This window comes from Drosophila miranda (genome assembly GCF_003369915.1).
Source record: "Drosophila miranda strain MSH22 chromosome Y unlocalized genomic scaffold, D.miranda_PacBio2.1 Contig_Y1_pilon, whole genome shotgun sequence".
Classification (NCBI taxonomy): Eukaryota; Metazoa; Arthropoda; class Insecta; order Diptera; family Drosophilidae; genus Drosophila; species Drosophila miranda.
The window spans coordinates 10,785,756-10,803,869 of NW_022881603.1; the positions used below are offsets into that span (position 1 = coordinate 10,785,756).

The following is an 18,114-nucleotide window of genomic DNA, read 5'->3' on the forward strand; positions in this document are numbered from 1 at the left end:
AAAGGATGCCCTACCCTGATAATTATATGTGCAAGACCCAGAGACTGCCTAGAACATTCCTAAAGTACGCATCTGTTTGTAACCATTTACTTTAATTTTTAAAAAATTTTATTTGTATTTGTCTATCTGTAACAGTGGGCTGCTCTTGCTCTTGCGGTCTTTACGAGCTGTAATAAGCGCTCCATTTATTTCACTGTAAACGAAAGGAAAAGAATATGTATTATTTGAGAAATTCCTCGGACCGGATGAGTAGTTCCCATGAATGGATGTCGTTTGGTACGCTCAACCGGATTGATAGTCAGATGCAATTGTGTAAGCATTATCATTTAGAGTATATATATTTAAGCAGTGTCTCTATATAATTAGTAATCAGATTATAAAGAATACAATACAATGGAGTTGCTGCGTTAGTTTTCGAAAAATGTTTAAAAATAGTTACGATCTTGCTTGCGGAGGAGCCTGTCATTCATTTAATTTTTTTGTCCATCGCCTATCGTATAAATTCGTTCAGTCTTTGTTAATCAACAATTTTACTTTTTTAAAGTGCTTAATGGTTTACATTTATTTTGAGTCAGAGAAATGTGCACTTAACGAGAAATGCAAAGTTAATTAGAGAAACCTCAATTTAATGAACTTCTTCTGCAATGACTGTCTCCGTTCGTTCGATATAAAAATTTGTGTTCGCATTTTTGGTTTATAATAAAATATATATATTAAATATTATTATTGTTCTGTGTGTAGGACATATCAAACGCTCTCCTTAGCTGCCTCGATTGCGTGTGAGTAACTACATTTGGTATACACTTATAAAAGACCCCGACCCCAGGAGGCGACGCTCTTCGTCACCAGCATCCATCATCAGGGTGAGTGTGTAGCGATGTGATTTTGTGAGTGGGGGATGGGGTACAACAATATCTACGTGGGGTTAAGACCCGAGATTAGAATATCATTCGCCGCACGCCGCACTCCATGCAGAACTTGGCGTGCTCGATGATGACCCTGCCGCCACACTCGTGGCAGAACTTGGACATCTTCATACTCGAACTTAGGCTGGACGCGGAGTTACAGCTCAGCAGGGAATGCTGCGATGTGGTTGGAGTCAGCGACGCCTGCCCAATGTTGTTGTTGTTGTTATATACTGGCTGGGATTGCACCTGCTGTTGCTGCTGCTGGTAGTTGTAGTTGCTGTCTGGTCTATTGTGCTTCTGTTGTTCCTGCGGCTGCTGCGTGGACATTGTCAGAGAGTGCTCCGATCCACTGGAGGATTCTGCTCCGTCGGTATTGCCATTGCCAATGCTATTGATAGCGCCGCCGCCGCCGCCGCCATAAAGCCTCTGACGTGCCTTGAGAGTGCCATAGGCAGTGTGCGCCTGGGTCGAGACATCAGTCATGGCGCTCGGCAGCTTGGCACTGGCCGTGTGCGGACGCAGCAGATTCTGGTTGCGTGGTGTACCCGGTTGTAGGTCGCCGGACCGCTGGCGCGACAGGCTGTAGGGGGAGTTGGTGCTGCAATAGAAATGCAAGACAAATTATTCAATGAAAGTCATCATGGCAGATTACTCACCTGCCATAGGCAGAGTCGCAGCTTAGCTTGGAGCTAGCGCCGCGACGAGACGAGTGGGACGAGGACATGGGATAACCATCGAGACTGCTTAGCTCGTCGGAATCCGCTGATGCTGAGGGTGTCAAGGGGGAGCTGGCCTTCAACTGATGCTGCTCCTGCTGCTGAAGCTGTTGCACTGGCTCCGGATCCAATTCCCTTGCTGTACCCTGCTCTTCAGGTCTTCTGATGAACAGGGTACGGATTGAGGCGCCGGCATCCTCGCCCAGTTGCCGAAACTCGCTCTGCATTTGCTGGATCAGATTTTTAGCGTTATTGACCTGGACGAAGTCGCTCGATAATAGGGCCAGTCTGTTGGCATTGCCAGCCAACTGGCTGGCCCGATCATCAGGCCCGCCCTGGGCGTCGACATAGGCGCTGATCTTTCTGAACCGAGCGTGCTCCGGCTCGTTGCCATTCTCGATGTGCAGCACGTCGATGGGCGTCTGTGAATTGCCCACCATGTGGCGCAGGGAGTCGGGTGAAATTGAGATGGTGTGCGTTGAACTGGTGGCCAACGATAAGGATGGGTCAGTTCAGGGCGTAATCTTCCTGGGATCCATACGCTACGATGCCCTAAAAAAGGTGTCCGATGCCAGGGTTAGTTTGAAAGACACAAAAACATAACCAACGTGTAATTTCCTGTTCATCTGATTCTGCAGCAATCGAGTCTCAGCTCCAAGGTGGCCCAGCGCATGTCCTTTGGGCTGTTCAGCAGCGGAGCCGGAGTGCAGACACGCTGCGAGTTTGTCCGCATGAAGGGACATCAGGGAAAGGGTCATGCCGAGATGGCCGTGACCAAGCCAAAGGGATCCGGCGTGGAGACGTGGGAGGAGGAGAACGATGACTACTGCACCTACCGTCACCAACGCCGGCTCAGCGACCGCAGCGCTAATCTGAACAACTTCTCGCGGTACGGCTGGCGTACAAAGAATGCCAACGCCCAGGATATGGTGGGCAGCGGCACCAGCTCCAATGTCGGCGCAAAGGCACGCTCCGAAAACGAAGGCTTGGACTCGCTGGCCAGCGAGGTATCGGAGATCGAGGCCGGTGATCTGCGCGACGGTCAGTCCCAATCCAAACTATTTTCTTATTTTTTCTATTCATTTGAGCATTTCTTAGTTGCATGCTTTCCACATTCACATTCGTATTTGTACGTGTGCCGCACTTGCACTCATTGCCGTAGTTTTTACCGCTTCTTCTGCCTGCTCCTTTCCTTTCCGTTCCGATCTGTTTATTCTTGAGTTGTTCCTTGTAATGTGTTGTGGTTCCATCGATGATTTTCCTTTACCTATTTCCAATTATCAAATTTATATATATACTTTAATCTACCTCCAAGCGACGCCAGAGTATATATATAAAGAACACCCTGACATTGCCGTGAAAGCAGGACAAATAATACACAAGGACAACCCAAAATTATTTCGTTATACCCGTTACCCTGATTTCCTAAATACCTTTTCCGTTTCTTCCGTTTCAATGTACACACACGAGAGGGAAAAGTTTGTCAAGAATAAATGAGAATGGAAATGGATAAACATTCGAGAACTTTCCCCCCTTGAGAGAATGTTCTTAGAGATAGAATAGCTTTTCATTGACCCCAATTCTTCCTGTGGTGGTGGCATCAACATTAACAGTTCCATTCCTGTCATCAAGCTCCACAAAACACTCGATCCCCTAGAATATCTACATATGTCGCCCCTTTCTGGTTTATTATACCCGATACTCAAAATGAGTATTGGGGTATATTAGATTTGTGGTAAAAGCGGATGTGTGTAACGTCCAGAAGGAATCGTTTCCGATCCCATAAAGTATATATATTCTTGATCAGCATCAATAGCCGAGTCGATTGAGCCCTGTCTGTCTGTCCGTCTGTCCGTCCGTCCGTCTGTCCGTCCCCTTCAGCGCCTAGTGCTCAAAGACTATAAGAGCTAGAGCAACGATGTTTTGGATCCAGACTTCTGTGATATGTCACTGCTACAAAAATATTTCAAAACTTCGCCCCGCCCACTTCCGCCCCCACAAAGGACGAAAATCTGTGGAATCCACACTTTTAAAGATACGATAAAACCAAAAACGCAGAAACGAAGAGAATGACCATATCTTTTAGACTGCAGAATTTGAATAAGATCGTATTATTATTATAGCCAGCATCAAGAAAACAATTTCATTTTTTCTCGCCCTGTCTCTCTCTAACACACACGTAGCATAAGGCGGCTTTGCTTAGAGTAAAACATTAGCGCCTAGATCTCAGAGACTATAAAAGCTAGAGCAACCAAATTTGGTATCCACACTCCTAATATATCGGACCGAGACGAGTTTGTTTCAAAATTTCGCCACACCCCCTTCCGCCCCCGCAAAGGACGAAAATCTGGGGATATTCAAAAATCTCAGAGACTATTAAGGCTAGAGTAACCAAATTTGGTATCCGCACTCCTGTTAGATCTTACTATAAAACGTGTATCTCAAAATTTCGCCCCACCCTCTTCCGCCCACACAAAGGACGAAAATCTGTTGCATCCACAATATTGAGAATACGAGAAAACTAAAAACGCAGAATCATAGATAATGACCATATCTATCAGATTGCTGAATCTGGATCAGATCAGATCAGTTTTATAGCCAATAGGAACAAATCAATTTGCAGTGGCTACGCAGCGCCCGACGTGACGCTCAGACTGATTTTCTGTCTCTCTCGCACGCACTCTTTGTCGTGTCGTTTAACATTAGCGGCGTCTGCCGGATGAGAGCCATACTGACTTAGTATCGGGTATAACCGTAGAGTTGCGGTGTCCGCAGCAACTCACAACGTTCCCCCTCGTTATACCCGATACTCAAAATGAGTATTGGGGTATATTAGATTTGTGGTAAAAGTGGATGTGTGTAACGTCCAGAAGGAATTGTTTCCGAACCCATAAAGTATATATATTTTTGATCAGCATCAATAGCCGAGTCGATTGAGCCATGTCTGTCTGTCCGTCTGTCCGTCTGTCCGTCCGTCCGTCCCCTTCAGCGCCTAGTGCTCAAAGACTATAAGAGCTAGAGCAACGACGTTTTGGATCCAGACTTCTGTGATATGTCACGCCCACTTCCGCCCCCACAAAGGACGAAAATCTGTGGCATCCACAATTTTAAAGATATGAGAAAGCCAAAAACGTAGCATTGTAGAGAATGACCATTTCTTTAAGACTGCGGAATCTGAATTGGATCGTATTATTATTATAGCCAGCATCAAGAAAACAATTTCATTTTTTCTCGCCCTGTCTCTCTCTAACACACACGTAGCATAGGCGGCTTTGCTTAGAGTAAAACATTAGCGCCTAGATCTCAGAGACTATAAAAGCTAGAGCAACCAAATTTGGTATCCACACTCCTAATATATCGGACCGAGACGAGTTTGTTTCAAAATTTCGCCACACCCCCTTCCGCCCCCGCAAAGGACGAAAATCTGGGGATATTCAAAAATCTCAGAGACTATTAAGGCTAGAGTAACCAAATTTGGTATCCGCACTCCTGTTAGATCTTACTATAAAACGTGTATCTCAAAATTTCGCCCCACCCTCTTCCGCCCACACAAAGGACGAAAATCTGTTGCATCCACAATATTGAGGATACAAGAAAACTAAAAACGCAGAATCATAGATAATGACCATATCTATCAGATTGCTGAATCTGGATCAGATCAGATCATTTTTATAGCCAATAGAAACAAATCAATTTGCAGTGGCTACGCAGCGCCCGACGTCACGCTCAGACTGATTTTCTGTCTCTCTCGCACGCACTCTTTGTCGTGTCGTTTAATATTAGCGGCGTCTGCCGGAGGAGAGCCAAACTGACTTAGTATCGGGTATAACCGTAGAGTTGCGGTGTCCGCAGCAACTCACAACGTTCCCCCTCGTTTAATTTCGATTCACTTTCCACTTGATACGAAATGGTGGTAGATACGAGAATAATAGAAAAGTGTGTACTTTATTATACCCGATACTCAAAATGAGTATTGGGGTATATTAGATTTGTGGTAAAAGTGGATGTGTGTAACGTCCAGAAGGAATCGTTTCCGACCCCATAAAGTATATATATTCTTGATCAGTGTCAATAGCCGAGTCGATTGAGCCCTGTCTGTCTGTCTGTCTGTCCGTCTGTCCGTCCGTCCGTCTGTCCGTCCCCTTCAGCGCCTAGTGCTCAAAGACTATAAGAGCTGGAGCAACGATGTTTTGGATCCAGACTTCTGTGATATGTCACTGCTACAAAAATATTTCAAAACTTCGCCCCGCCCACTTCCGCCCCCACAAAGGACGAAAATCTGTGGAATCCACACTTTTAAAGATACGATAAAACCAAAAACGCAGAAACGAAGAGAATGACCATATCTTTTAGACTGCAGAATTTGAATAAGATCGTATTATTATTATAGCCAGCATCAAGAAAACAATTTCATTTTTTCTCGCCCTGTCTCTCTCTAACACACACGTAGCATAAGGCGGCTTTGCTTAGAGTAAAACATTAGCGCCTAGATCTCAGAGACTATAAAAGCTAGAGCAACCAAATTTGGTATCCACACTCCTAATATATCGGACCGAGACGAGTTTGTTTCAAAATTTCGCCTTACCCCCTTCCGCCCCCGCAAAGGACGAAAATCTGGGGATATTCAAAAATCTCAGAGACTATTAAGGCTAGAGTAACCAAATTTGGTATCCGCACTCCTGTTAGATCTTACTATAAAACGTGTATCTCAAAATTTCGCCCCACCCCCTTCCGCCCACACAAAGGACGAAAATCTGTTGCATCCACAATATTGCACATTCGAGAAAACTAAAAACGCAGAATCATAGATAATGACCATATCTATCAGATTGCTGAATGCTGAATGATCTGGATCAGATCAGATCATTTTTATAGCCACTAGGAACAAATCAATTTGCAGTGGCTACGCAGCGCCCGACGTCACGCTCAGACTGATTTTCTGTCTCTCTCGCACGCACTCTTTGTCGTGTCGTTTAACATTAGCGGCGTCTGCTGGAGGAGAGCCATACTGACTTAGTATCGGGTATAACCGTAGAGTTGCGGTGTCCGCAGCAACTCACAACGTTCCCCCTCGTTTAATTTCGATTCACGTTCCACTTGATACGAAATGGTGTTAGATACGAGAATAATAGAAAAGTGTGTACTTTATTATACCCGATACTCAAAATGAGTATTGGGGTATATTAGATTTGTGGTAAAAGTGGATGTGTGTAACGTCCAGAAGGAATCGTTTCCGACCCCATAAAGTATATATATTCTTGATCAGCATCAATAGCCGATTCGATTGAGCCCTGTCTGTCTGTCTGTCTGTCCGTCTATCCGTCTGTCCGTCCGTCCGTCTGTCCGTCCCCTTCAGCGCCTAGTGCTTAAAGACTATAAAAGCTAGAGCAACGATGTTTTGGATCCAGACTTCTGTGATATGTCACTGCTACAAAAATATTTCAAAACTTCGCCCCGCCCACTTCCGCCCCCACAAAGGACGAAAATCTGTGGAATCCACACTTTTAAAGATACGATAAAACCAAAAACGCAGAATCGTAGAGAATGACCATATCTTTTACACTGCAGAATTTGAATAAGATAGTATTATTATTATAGCCAGCATCAAGAAAACAATTTCATTTTTTCTCGCCCTGTCTCTCTCTAACACACACGTAGCATAGGCGGCTTTGCTTAGAGTAAAACATTAGCGCCTAGATCTCAGAGACTACAAAAGCTAGAGCAACCAAATTTGGTATACACACTCCTAATATATCGGACCAAGACGAGTTTGTTTCAAAATTTCGCCACACGCCCTTCCGCCCCCGCAAAGGACGAAAATCTGGGGATATTCACAAATCTCAAAGACTATTAACGCTAGAGTAACCAAATTTGGTATTCGCACTCCTGTTAGCTCTCACTATAAAATGAATATCTCAAAATTTCGCCCCACCCCCTTCCGCCCCACAAAAAACGAAAATCTGTTGCATTCACAATATTGCACATTCGAGAAAACTAAAAACGCAGAATCATAGATAATGACCATATCTATCAGATTGCTGAATCTGGATCAGATCGGATCATTTTTGTAGCCAAAAGCAAGAAATCAATTTGCAGTGGCCGCGCAGCGCCCGACGTCACGCTCAGACTGATTTTCTGTCTCTCTCGCACGCACTCTTTGTCGTGTCGTTTAATATTAGCGGCGTCTGCCGGAGGGGAGCCATACTGACTTAGTATCGGGTATAACTGTAGAGTTGCGGTGTCCGCAGCAACTCACAACGTTCCCCCTCGTTTCATATTGCCATGTTTTGAGGTGTTTCTCGAAGAAATAGAGGCGCTTGAAGGATTTACCACACTCGGAGCATGTAAACGCGTATACAGCATGTACACTCTGGGCATGTTTCTTGTAGCGCGCTTCGTTGGGGAAAATCTCCTCAAAGCACTAGCAAAAGTACACAGTTGGATTAATCTTTGGCAGAAAGTGAAACAGGAACATGTAGTGTTCAACGCTGTACGAAATGGTCGCCTTCCTAAAGAACCTCTGATCGATCTGATACGCATACCACGAGTTAATTAAGTTGAGAATGAGTTTTATCTCGTTCGTGGTCAAGTGGCAGTCAATCTCCCTGTTTACCTCTTCGGTGAATGAGTTCAACTGCTCGGTTAGGCGTTGGTGTACTCCAATGGTCTTTGTTTTCCTGTAACTCCAGATTGTATCGTACGTATGATAGATTATGCTAAACTTGGCCGCTGTTTTACGAAAGTTTTCCGACTGCTCGAAGGGCAGTTTATCCTCAAAGCAGGAATCTTTTAATACAAGCAACTGAAAACGACGGGGAACGTTGTGAGTTGCTGCGGACACCGCAACTCTACAGTTATACCCGATACTACGTCAGTATGGCTCTCCTCCGGCAGACGCCGCTAATATTAAACGACACGACAAAGAGTGCGTGCGAGAGACAGAAAATCAGTCTGAGCGTGACGTCGGGCGCTGCGTGGCCACTGCAAATTGATTTCTTGCTTTTGGCTACAAAAATGATCCGATCTGATCCAGATTCAGCAATCTGATAGATATGGTCATTATCTATGATTCTGCGTTTTTAGTTTTCTCGAATGTGCAATATTGTGGATGCAACAGATTTTCGTCCTTTGTGTGGGCGGAAGAGGGTGGGGCGAAATTTTGAGATATACATTTTATAGTGAGATCTAACAGGAGTGCGGATACCAAATTTGGTTACTCTAGCGTTAATAGTCTTTGAGATTTGTGAATATCCCCAGATTTTCGTCCTTTGCGGGGGCGGAAGGGCGTGTGGCGAAATTTTGAAACAAACTCGTCTTGGTCCGATATATTAGGAGTGTGGATACCAAATTTGGTTGCTCTAGCTTTTATAGTCTCTGAGGCGCTAATGTTTTACTCTAAGCAAAGCCGCCTATGCTACGTGTGTGTTAGAGAGAGACAGGGCGAGAAAAAATGAAATTGTTTTCTTGATGCTGGCTATAATAATAACACGATCCAATTCAGATTCTGCAATCTAAAAGATATGGTCATTCTCTACGATTCTACGTTTTCGGTTTTCTCATATCTTTAAAATTGTGAATGCCACAGATTTTCGTCCTTTGTGGGGGCGGAAGTGGGCGGGGCGAAGTTTTGAAATATTTTTGTAGCAGTGACATATCACAGAAGTCTGGATCCAAAACATCGTTGCTCTAGCTCTTATAGTCTTTGAGCACTAGGCGATGAAGGGGACGGACAGACGGACAGACGGACGGACGGACAGACAGACATGGCTCAATCGACTCGGCTATTGATGCTGATCAAGAATATATATACTTTATGGGGTCGGAAACGATTCCTTCTGGACGTTACACACATCCATTTTCACCACAAATCTAATATATCCCAATACTCATTTTGAGTATCGGGTATAATTAGGTAGATTTAAATTACTACTAAAAAATCAATATAATAGACTTGAACTACATTAAGGCGTAACATGATAAAAAGAAGATAACTTGATAAGAACTCGTCCAATTAAGAGTGGAAGCAGTCTCATAAAAGCCTTTGTACAGAATGATAAACCAATCGCCTATGTATCGGTGCACTCGCTATACAATTTCACTAAATGGCATTGAGTGCTCTACAAAATGGTTTAAATTTAAAAAAAACTAAAACTAAGTAATTATGTTTTGGCACGTTATGGCTTAAGATGTACTGTTTTGAGGTGTTTCTCGAAGAAATAGAGGCGCTTGAAGGATTTACCACACTCGGAGCATGTAAACGCGTATACAGCATGTACACTCTGGGCATGTTTCTTGTAGCGCGCTTCGTTGGGGAAAATCTCCTCAAAGCACTCGCAAAAGTACACAGTTGGATTAATCTTTGGCAGAAAGTAAAACAGGAACATGTAGTGTTCAACGCTGTACGAAATGGTCGCCTTCCTAAAGAACCTCTGATCGATCTGATACGCATACCACGAGTTAATTAAGTTGAGAATGAGTTTTATCTCGTTCGTGGTCAAGTGGCAGTCAATCTCCCTGTTTACCTCTTCGGTGAATGAGTTCAACTGCTCGGTTAGGCGTTGGTGTACTCCAATGGTCTTTGTTTTCCTGTAACTCCAGATTGTATCGTACGTATGATAGATTATGCTAAACTTGGCCGCTGTTTTACGAAAGTTTTCCGACTGCTCAAAGGGCAGTTTATCCTCAAAGCAGGAATCTTTTAATACAAGCAACTGAAAACGACGGGGAACGTTGTGAGTTGCTGCGGACACCGCAACTCTACAGTTATACCCGATACTACGTCAGTATGGCTCTCCTCCGGCAGACGCCGCTAATATTAAACGACACGACAAAGAGTGCGTGCGAGAGACAGAAAATCAGTCTGAGCGTGACGTCGGGCGCTGCGTGGCCACTGCAAATTGATTTCTTGCTTTTGGCTACAAAAATGATCCGATCTGATCCAGATTCAGCAATCTGATAGATATGGTCATTATCTATGATTCTGCGTTTTTAGTTTTCTCGAGTTTGCAATATTGTGGATGCAACAGATTTTCGTTCTTTGTGGGGGCGGAAGAGGGTGGGGCGAAATTCGGAGATATACGTTTTATAGTGAGATCTAACAGAAATGCGGATACCAAATTTGGTTACTCTAGCCTTAATAGTCTCTGAGATTTGTGGATGCCCCAGATTTTCGTCCATTGCGGAGGCGGAAGGGGGTGTGGCGAAATTTGGACACGAAACGGTCAAGGTCCGATATCACAGGAGTGTGGATACCAAATTTGGTTGCTCTGGCTCTTATAGGTTCTGAGATCCTTGAACTCATATTTTTCAATTGGCAAAACCGACCATGAAACCTGTGTGTTAGAGAGAGACAGAGCGAGAAAGAACATATAGTCATCCTCTACGATCCTGAGTTTTTGGTTTTATCGTATCTTTAAAAATGTGGATGCCACAGATTTTCGCCCTTTGTGGGGGCGGAAGCGGGCGGGGCAAAGTTTTGAAAGTTTTCTAGTAGCAGTGACATATCACAGAAGTCTGGATCCAAAACATCGTTGCTCTAGCTCTTATAATCTTTGAGCACTAGGCGCTGAAGGGGACGGACAGACGGACGGACGGACAGACAGAGAGGGCTCAATCGACTCGGCTATTGATGATGATCAAGAATATATATACTTTATGGGGTCGGAAACGATTCCTTCTGGACGTTACACACATCCACTTTTACCACAAATCTAATATACTCCAATACTCATTTTGAGTATCGGGTATAATAATTTGTTACTTAATCGAGTACGATGCGATTTTTAAGACCTATTGCTTCAGCAGCCTAAGGTCGTCTTGCAGAGCCTCCATTTCAGGCTTGACACCAATTTGAAGTTTAGGAAACTCCTTCTGTGGGCTTCCCATTTTTGTGGCCTTTTTCTGTGATTAAAAAGGGTTTACATTACGCCTGGAATGTATTTATCATCGGGCAAGCACTTACAACTTGGTCTTCCACTAGTGTGTTCTCAAAAGCATCGCTTTCTAGGGGCTCAGCCAACTGAAGGAGGCTGTCTAAATCCAACTTTGATGTTTTCAAATCACTCCTGATATACTCTATAACGCTCGCCGACAAACTGAAGTTCATGGAGCATCTATTGTGCTCTAATTTGGATCGTTTGGAGGAACTAGTTTCTTCAAAACTGTCTTTTGTACGTTTCTTGGCTTTTGCAGGACTTTCAACTGCTCCCGAACGAAGAATTCGTGAGCTTTCAGGAGATGTGTTTTCTCTTGTCATAGAAGACCTTGTCATGGGTTTCTTAGCCTGAATTGGGCTACTGGAGATGACCGTTAGCGAAGATCTGCGCTCTGGACGCTTTGGGGGCTGATCCACTGTATTATTTGTGGCATTCAACTCTGATGGTTGTTGACTGGCAACACTTGAGGTAATTATATTTTCCCAAAAACGGTATATCCTTAGCTGACATTTTCATCTTCTGTTTTATATTGATGGGTGGCAGAATATCAACCCGCTCTATATTCACGGTTGATCTTCTAGCTACAGGCTGATGGGAGATGTTTCTGTCTGTCTGAACAGCTGGCCTACTGTGGCATGGACGAATGGATGGTTTTATCGTCGTAGACACCACATAAGGCTGTTCCGAATCAAAATTGGGAGGGTTCGTAGATTCCAAGACAGCTGGAAGTTCATTTACTGAACTGTTTTTCAATAGAGAAGGCATTTTTGATTGTTTTGGTGGACCAGAAATGTTAGAGCAAAGAGAGTTATTGAATTTCGATCGCAGTTTGTTGAGCCTGGGACTTATCATGTCTTTGCCTCGTTTTTAGCCAATGGCTCACGCAGATAGAAGTGCTATTTGTAGTACTATTTCGATTTGTCAAAGCGGACAGGACCGATTTCTCCTTAACTACAGATTTGGTTGTAGACGAGGTTAACGCTGGCCTAATCAAACTAACATTAGCTAAAGTTTTTGTCCTGCTCAAATGGTTGATAAATGCTGGCTTCATTTCACTAGACTGGATCGCTTGAGTTAACATAACGCGGTTTTCTTTAGACTCAAATTTGTCACGTGGCAATTTTGTAGCTACAGCAGTGACTTGATATGTCAATTCCTGCCTAATGCTGGTGCCTTTTAAAGGCAGACGCCTGTCATTTAGATTCATAGCGACTGGCTTTGACACATAATTTTCAAGGGAGCGCATGATACGCTTTTTTACGCTGCTTAGGCGCTGTTTGATCGCCTCCCTTTTGCGGGAGTGTCTGGTAATGTTGTAGCTCTTAAGGTCGCAGATTCTCGGTGGTTTTTCCACTCTCCCCTGCTTGCGGGCACGACGGAAACCTTTCGAGCTGTGGGCCTCTATCTCCTTCTCGGTGTAGTTTACTTTGCAGTACGTTTTCTTCTGGTATAATTCATGATAAAAAGAAGATAACTTGATAAGAACTCGTCCAATTAAGAGTGGAAGCAGTCTCATAAAAGCCTTTGTACAGAATGATAAACAAATCGCCTATGTATCGGTGCACTCGCTATACAATTTCACTAAATGGCATTGAGTGCTCTACAAAATGGCTCACAAATTTAAAAAAAACTAAAACTAAGTAATTATGTTTTGGCACGTTATGGCTTAAGATGTACTGTTTTGAGGTGTTTCTCGAAGAAATAGAGGCGCTTGAAGGGTTTACCACACTCGGAGCATGTAAACGCGTATACAGCATGTACACTCTGGGCACGTTTCTTGTAGCGCGCTTCGTTGGGGAAAATCTCCTCAAAGCACTCGCAAAAGTACACAGTTGGATTAATCTTTGGCAGAAAGTGAAACAGGAACATGTAGTGTTCAACGCTGTACGAAATGGTCGCCTTCCTAAAGAACCTCTGATCGATCTGATACGCATACCACGAGTTAATTAAGTTGAGAATGAGTTTTATCTCGTTCGTGGTCAAGTGGCAGTCAATCTCCCTGCTTACCTCTTCGGTGAATGAGTTCAACTGCTCGGTTAGGCGTTGGTGTACTCCAATGGTCTTTGTTTTCCTGTAACTCCAGATTTTATCGTGCGTATGATAGATTATGCTAAACTTGGCCGCTGTTTTACGAAAGTTTTCCGACTGCTCAAAGGGCAGTTTATCCTCAAAGCAGGAATCTTTTAATACAAGCAACTGAAAACGACGGGGAACGTTGTGAGTTGCTGCGGACACCGCAACTCTACAGTTATACCCGATACTACGTCAGTATGGCTCTCCTCCGGCAGACGCCGCTAATATTAAACGACACGACAAAGAGTGAGTGCGAGAGACAGAAAATCAGTCTGAGCGTGACGTCGGGCGCTGCGTGGCCACTGCAAATTGATTTCTTGCTTTTGGCTATAAAAATTATCCGATCTGATCCAGATTCAGCAATCTGATAGATATGGTCATTATCTATGATTCTGCGTTTTTAGTTTTCTCGAGTTTGCAATATTGTGGATGCAACAGATTTTCGTTCTTTGTGGGGGCGGAAGAGGGTGGGGCGAAATTCGGAGATATACGTTTTATAGTGAGATCTAACAGAAATGCGGATACCAAATTTGGTTACTCTAGCCTTAATAGTCTCTGAGATTTGTGGATGCCCCAGATTTTCGTCCTTTGCGGAGGCGGAAGGGGGTGTGGCGAAATTTGGACACGAAACGGTCAAGGTCCGATATCACAGGAGTGTGGATACCAAATTTGGTTGCTCTGGCTCTTATAGGTTCTGAGATCCTTGAACTCATATTTTTCAATTGGCAAAACCGACCATGAAACCTGTGTGTTAGAGAGAGACAGAGCGAGAAAGAACATATAGTCATCCTATACGATTTTGCGTTTTTGGTTTTATCGTATCTTTAAAAATGTGGATGCCACAGATTTTCGCCCTTTGTGGGGGCGGAAGTGGGCGGGGCAAAGTTTTGAAAGTTTTCTAGTAGCAGTGACATATCACAGAAGTCTGGATCCAAAACATCGTTGCTCTAGCTCTTATAGTCTTTGAGCACTAGGCGCTGAAGGGGACGGACAGACGGACGGACGGACAGACAGACAGGGCTCAATCGACTCGGCTATTGATGCTGATCAAGAATATATATACTTTATGGGGTCGGAAACGATTCCTTCTGGACGTTACACACATCCACTTTTACCACAAATCTAATATACCCCAATACTCATTTTGAGTATCGGGTATAATAATTTGTTACTTAATCGAGTACGATGCGATTTTTAAGACCTATTGCTTCAGCAGCCTAAGGTCGTCTTGCAGAGCCTCCATTTCAGGCTTGACACCAATTTGAAGTTTAGGAAACTCCTTCTGTGGGCTTCCCATTTTTGTGGCCTTTTTCTGTGATTAAAAAGGGTTTACATTACGCCTGGAATGTATTTATCATCGGGCAAGCACTTACAACTTGGTCTTCCACTAGTGTGTTCTCAAAAGCATCGCTTTCTAGGGGCTCAGCCAACTGAAGGAGGCTGTCTAAATCCAACTTTGATGTTTTCAAATCACTCCTGATATACTCTATAACGCTCGCCGACAAACTGAAGTTCATGGAGCATCTATTGTGCTCTAATTTGGATCGTTTGGAGGAACTAGTTTCTTCAAAACTGTCTTTTGTACGTTTCTTGGCTTTTGCAGGACTTTCAACTGCTCCCGAACGAAGAATTCGTGAGCTTTCAGGAGATGTGTTTTCTCTTGTCATAGAAGACCTTGTCATGGGTTTCTTAGCCTGAATTGGGCTACTACGAGGGGGAACGTTGTGAGTTGCTGCGGACACCGCAACTCTACAGTTATACCCGATACTATGTCAGTATGACTCCCCTCCGGCAGACGCCGCTAATATTAAACGACACGACAAAGAGTGCGTGCGAGAGAGACAGAAAATCAGTCTGATCGTGACGTCGGGCGCTGCGCGGCCACTGCAAATTGATTTCTTGCTTTTGGCTACAAAAATGATCCGATCTGATCCAGATTCAGCAATCTGATAGATATGGTCATTATCTATGATTCTGCGTTTTTAGTTTTCTCGAATGTGCAATATTGTGAATGCAACAGATTTTCGTTTTTTGTGGGGGCGGAAGGGGGTGGGGCGAAATTTTGAGATATACATTTTATAGTGAGATCTAACAGAAATGCGGATACCAAATTTGGTTACTCTAGCCTTAATAGTCTCTGAGATTTGTGGATGCCCCAGATTTTCGTCCTTTGCGGAGGCGGAAGGGGGTGCGGCGAAATTTGGACACGAAACGGTCAAGTTCCGATATCACAGGAGTGTGGATACCAAATTTGGTTGCTCTGGCTCTTATAGGTTCTGAGATCCTTGAACTCATATTTTTCAATTGGCAAAACCGACCATGAAACCTGTGTGTTAGAGAGAGACAGAGCGAGAAAGAACATATAGTCATCCTCTACGATTCTGCGTTTTTGGTTTTATCGTATCTTTAAAAATGTGGATGCCACAGATTTTCGCCCTTTGTGGGGGCGGAAGTGGGCGGGGCAAAGTTTTGAAAGTTTTCTAGTAGCAGTGACATATCACAGAAGTCTGGATCCAAAACATCGTTGCTCTAGCTCTTATAATCTTTGAGCACTAGGCGCTGAAGGGGACGGACAGACGGACGGACGGACAGACAGACAGGGCTCAATCGACTCGGCTATTGATGCTGATCAAGAATATATATACTTTATGGGGTCGGAAACGATTCCTTCTGGACGTTACACACATCCACTTTTACCACAAATCTAATATACTCCAATACTCATTTTGAGTATCGGGTATAATAATTTGTTACTTGCTTCAGCAGCCTAAGGTCGTCTTGCAGAGCCTCCATTTCAGGCTTGACACCAATTTGAAGTTTAGGAAACTCCTTCTGTGGGCTTCCCATTTTTGTGGCCTTTTTCTGTGATTAAAAAGGGTTTACATTACGCCTGGCATGTATTTATCATCGGGCAAGCACTTACAACTTGGTCTTCCACTAGTGTGTTCTCAAAAGCATCGCTTTCTAGGGGCTCAGCCAACTGAAGGAGGCTGTCTAAATCCAACTTTGATGTTTTCAAATCACTCCTGATATACTCTATAACGCTCGCCGACAAACTGAAGTTCATGGAGCATCTATTGTGCTCTAATTTGGATCGTTTGGAGGAACTAGTTTCTTCAAAACTGTCTTTTGTACGTTTCTTGGCTTTTGCAGGACTTTCAACTGCTCCCGAACGAAGAATTCGTGAGCTTTCAGGAGATGTGTTTTCTCTTGTCATAGAAGACCTTGTCATGGGTTTCTTAGCCTGAATTGGGCTACTGGAGATGACCGTTAGCGAAGATCTGCGCTCTGGACGCTTTGGGGGCTGATCCACTGTATTATTTGTGGCATTCAACTCTGATGGTTGTTGACTGGCAACACTTGAGCTAATTATATTTTCCCAAAAACGGTATATCCTTAGCTGACATTTTTATCTTCTGTTTTATATTGATGGGTGGCAGAATATCAACCCGCTCTATATTCACGGTTGATCTTCTAGCTACAGGCTGATGGGAGATGTTTCTGTCTGTCTGAACAGCTGGCCTACTGTGGCATGGACGAATGGATGGTTTTATCGTCGTAGACACCACATAAGGCTGTTCCGAATCAAAATTGGGAGGGTTCGTAGATTCCAAGACAGCTGGAAGTTCATTTACTGAACTGTTTTTCAATAGAGAAGGCATTTTTGATTGTTTTGGTGGACCAGAAATGTTAGAGCAAAGAGAGTTATTGAATTTCGATCGCAGTTTGTTGAGCCTGGGACTTATCATGTCTTTGCCTCGTTTTTAGCCAATGGCTCACGCAGATAGAAGTGCTATTTGTAGTACTATTTCGATTTGTCAAAGCGGACAGGACCGATTTCTCCTTAACTACAGATTTGGTTGTAGACGAGGTTAACGCTGGCCTAATCAAACTAACATTAGCTAAAGTTTTTGTCCTGCTCAAATGGTTGATAAATGCTGGCTTCATTTCACTAGACTGGATCGCTTGAGTTAACATAACGCGGTTTTCTTTAGACTCAAATTTGTCAAGTGGCAATTTTGTAGCTACAGCAGTGACTTGATATGTCAATTCCTGCCTAATGCTGGTGCCTTTTAAAGGCAGACGCCTGTCATTTAGATTCATAGCGACTGGCTTTGACACATAATTTTCAAGGGAGCGCATGATACGCTTTTTTACGCTGCTTAGGCGCTGTTTGATCGCCTCCCTTTTGCGGGAGTGTCTGGTAATGTTGTAGCTCTTAAGGTCGCAGATTCTCGGTGGTTTTTCCACTCTCCCCTGCTTGCGGGCACGACGGAAACCTTTCGAGCTGTGGGCCTCTATCTCCTTCTCGGTGTAGTTTACTTTGCAGTACGTTTTCTTCTGGTATAATTCATGATAAAAAGAAGATAACTTGATAAGAACTCGTCCAATTAAGAGTGGAAGCAGTCTCATAAAAGCCTTTGTACAGAATGATAAACAAATCGCCTATGTATCGGTGCACTCGCTATACAATTTCACTAA

The 18,114-nt window shown here is 43.8% G+C and overlaps 2 protein-coding genes, 1 long non-coding RNA gene and 2 pseudogenes across 3 annotated transcripts; 1 reads left to right on the plus strand and 4 right to left on the minus strand.

The window, feature by feature from the left end:
* Positions 1 to 7: 7 nt before the first annotated feature.
* On the plus strand, positions 8 to 718 carry LOC117189815. Its single transcript, XR_004473577.1, has 2 exons — positions 8 to 64; positions 136 to 718. It is a non-coding gene; the product is annotated as an uncharacterized LOC117189815 (long non-coding RNA).
* On the minus strand, positions 314 to 2,175 carry LOC117189807 (probable serine/threonine-protein kinase DDB_G0290621). The gene is made up of 2 exons (XM_033394866.1): positions 1,565 to 2,175; positions 314 to 1,506 (listed from the first exon to the last, which is right to left on the minus strand). The coding sequence occupies exons 1-2, from the start codon at positions 2,062 to 2,064 to the stop codon at positions 939 to 941; spliced, it is 1,068 nt and encodes a 355-aa protein (XP_033250757.1). The 5' UTR covers positions 2,065 to 2,175; the 3' UTR covers positions 314 to 938.
* A 7,518-nt stretch (positions 2,176 to 9,693) lies between these two features.
* LOC117189813 lies at positions 9,694 to 12,428 on the minus strand (annotated as a pseudogene).
* A 748-nt stretch (positions 12,429 to 13,176) lies between these two features.
* LOC117189814 lies at positions 13,177 to 17,401 on the minus strand (annotated as a pseudogene).
* LOC117189811 (protein teflon-like) lies at positions 14,826 to 15,164 on the minus strand. The gene is made up of 2 exons (XM_033394871.1): positions 15,006 to 15,164; positions 14,826 to 14,944 (listed from the first exon to the last, which is right to left on the minus strand). Exons 1-2 carry the CDS (start codon positions 15,147 to 15,149, stop codon positions 14,834 to 14,836), a joined length of 255 nt encoding a protein of 84 aa, XP_033250762.1. The 5' UTR covers positions 15,150 to 15,164; the 3' UTR covers positions 14,826 to 14,833.
* Positions 17,402 to 18,114: the final 713 nt, after the last annotated feature.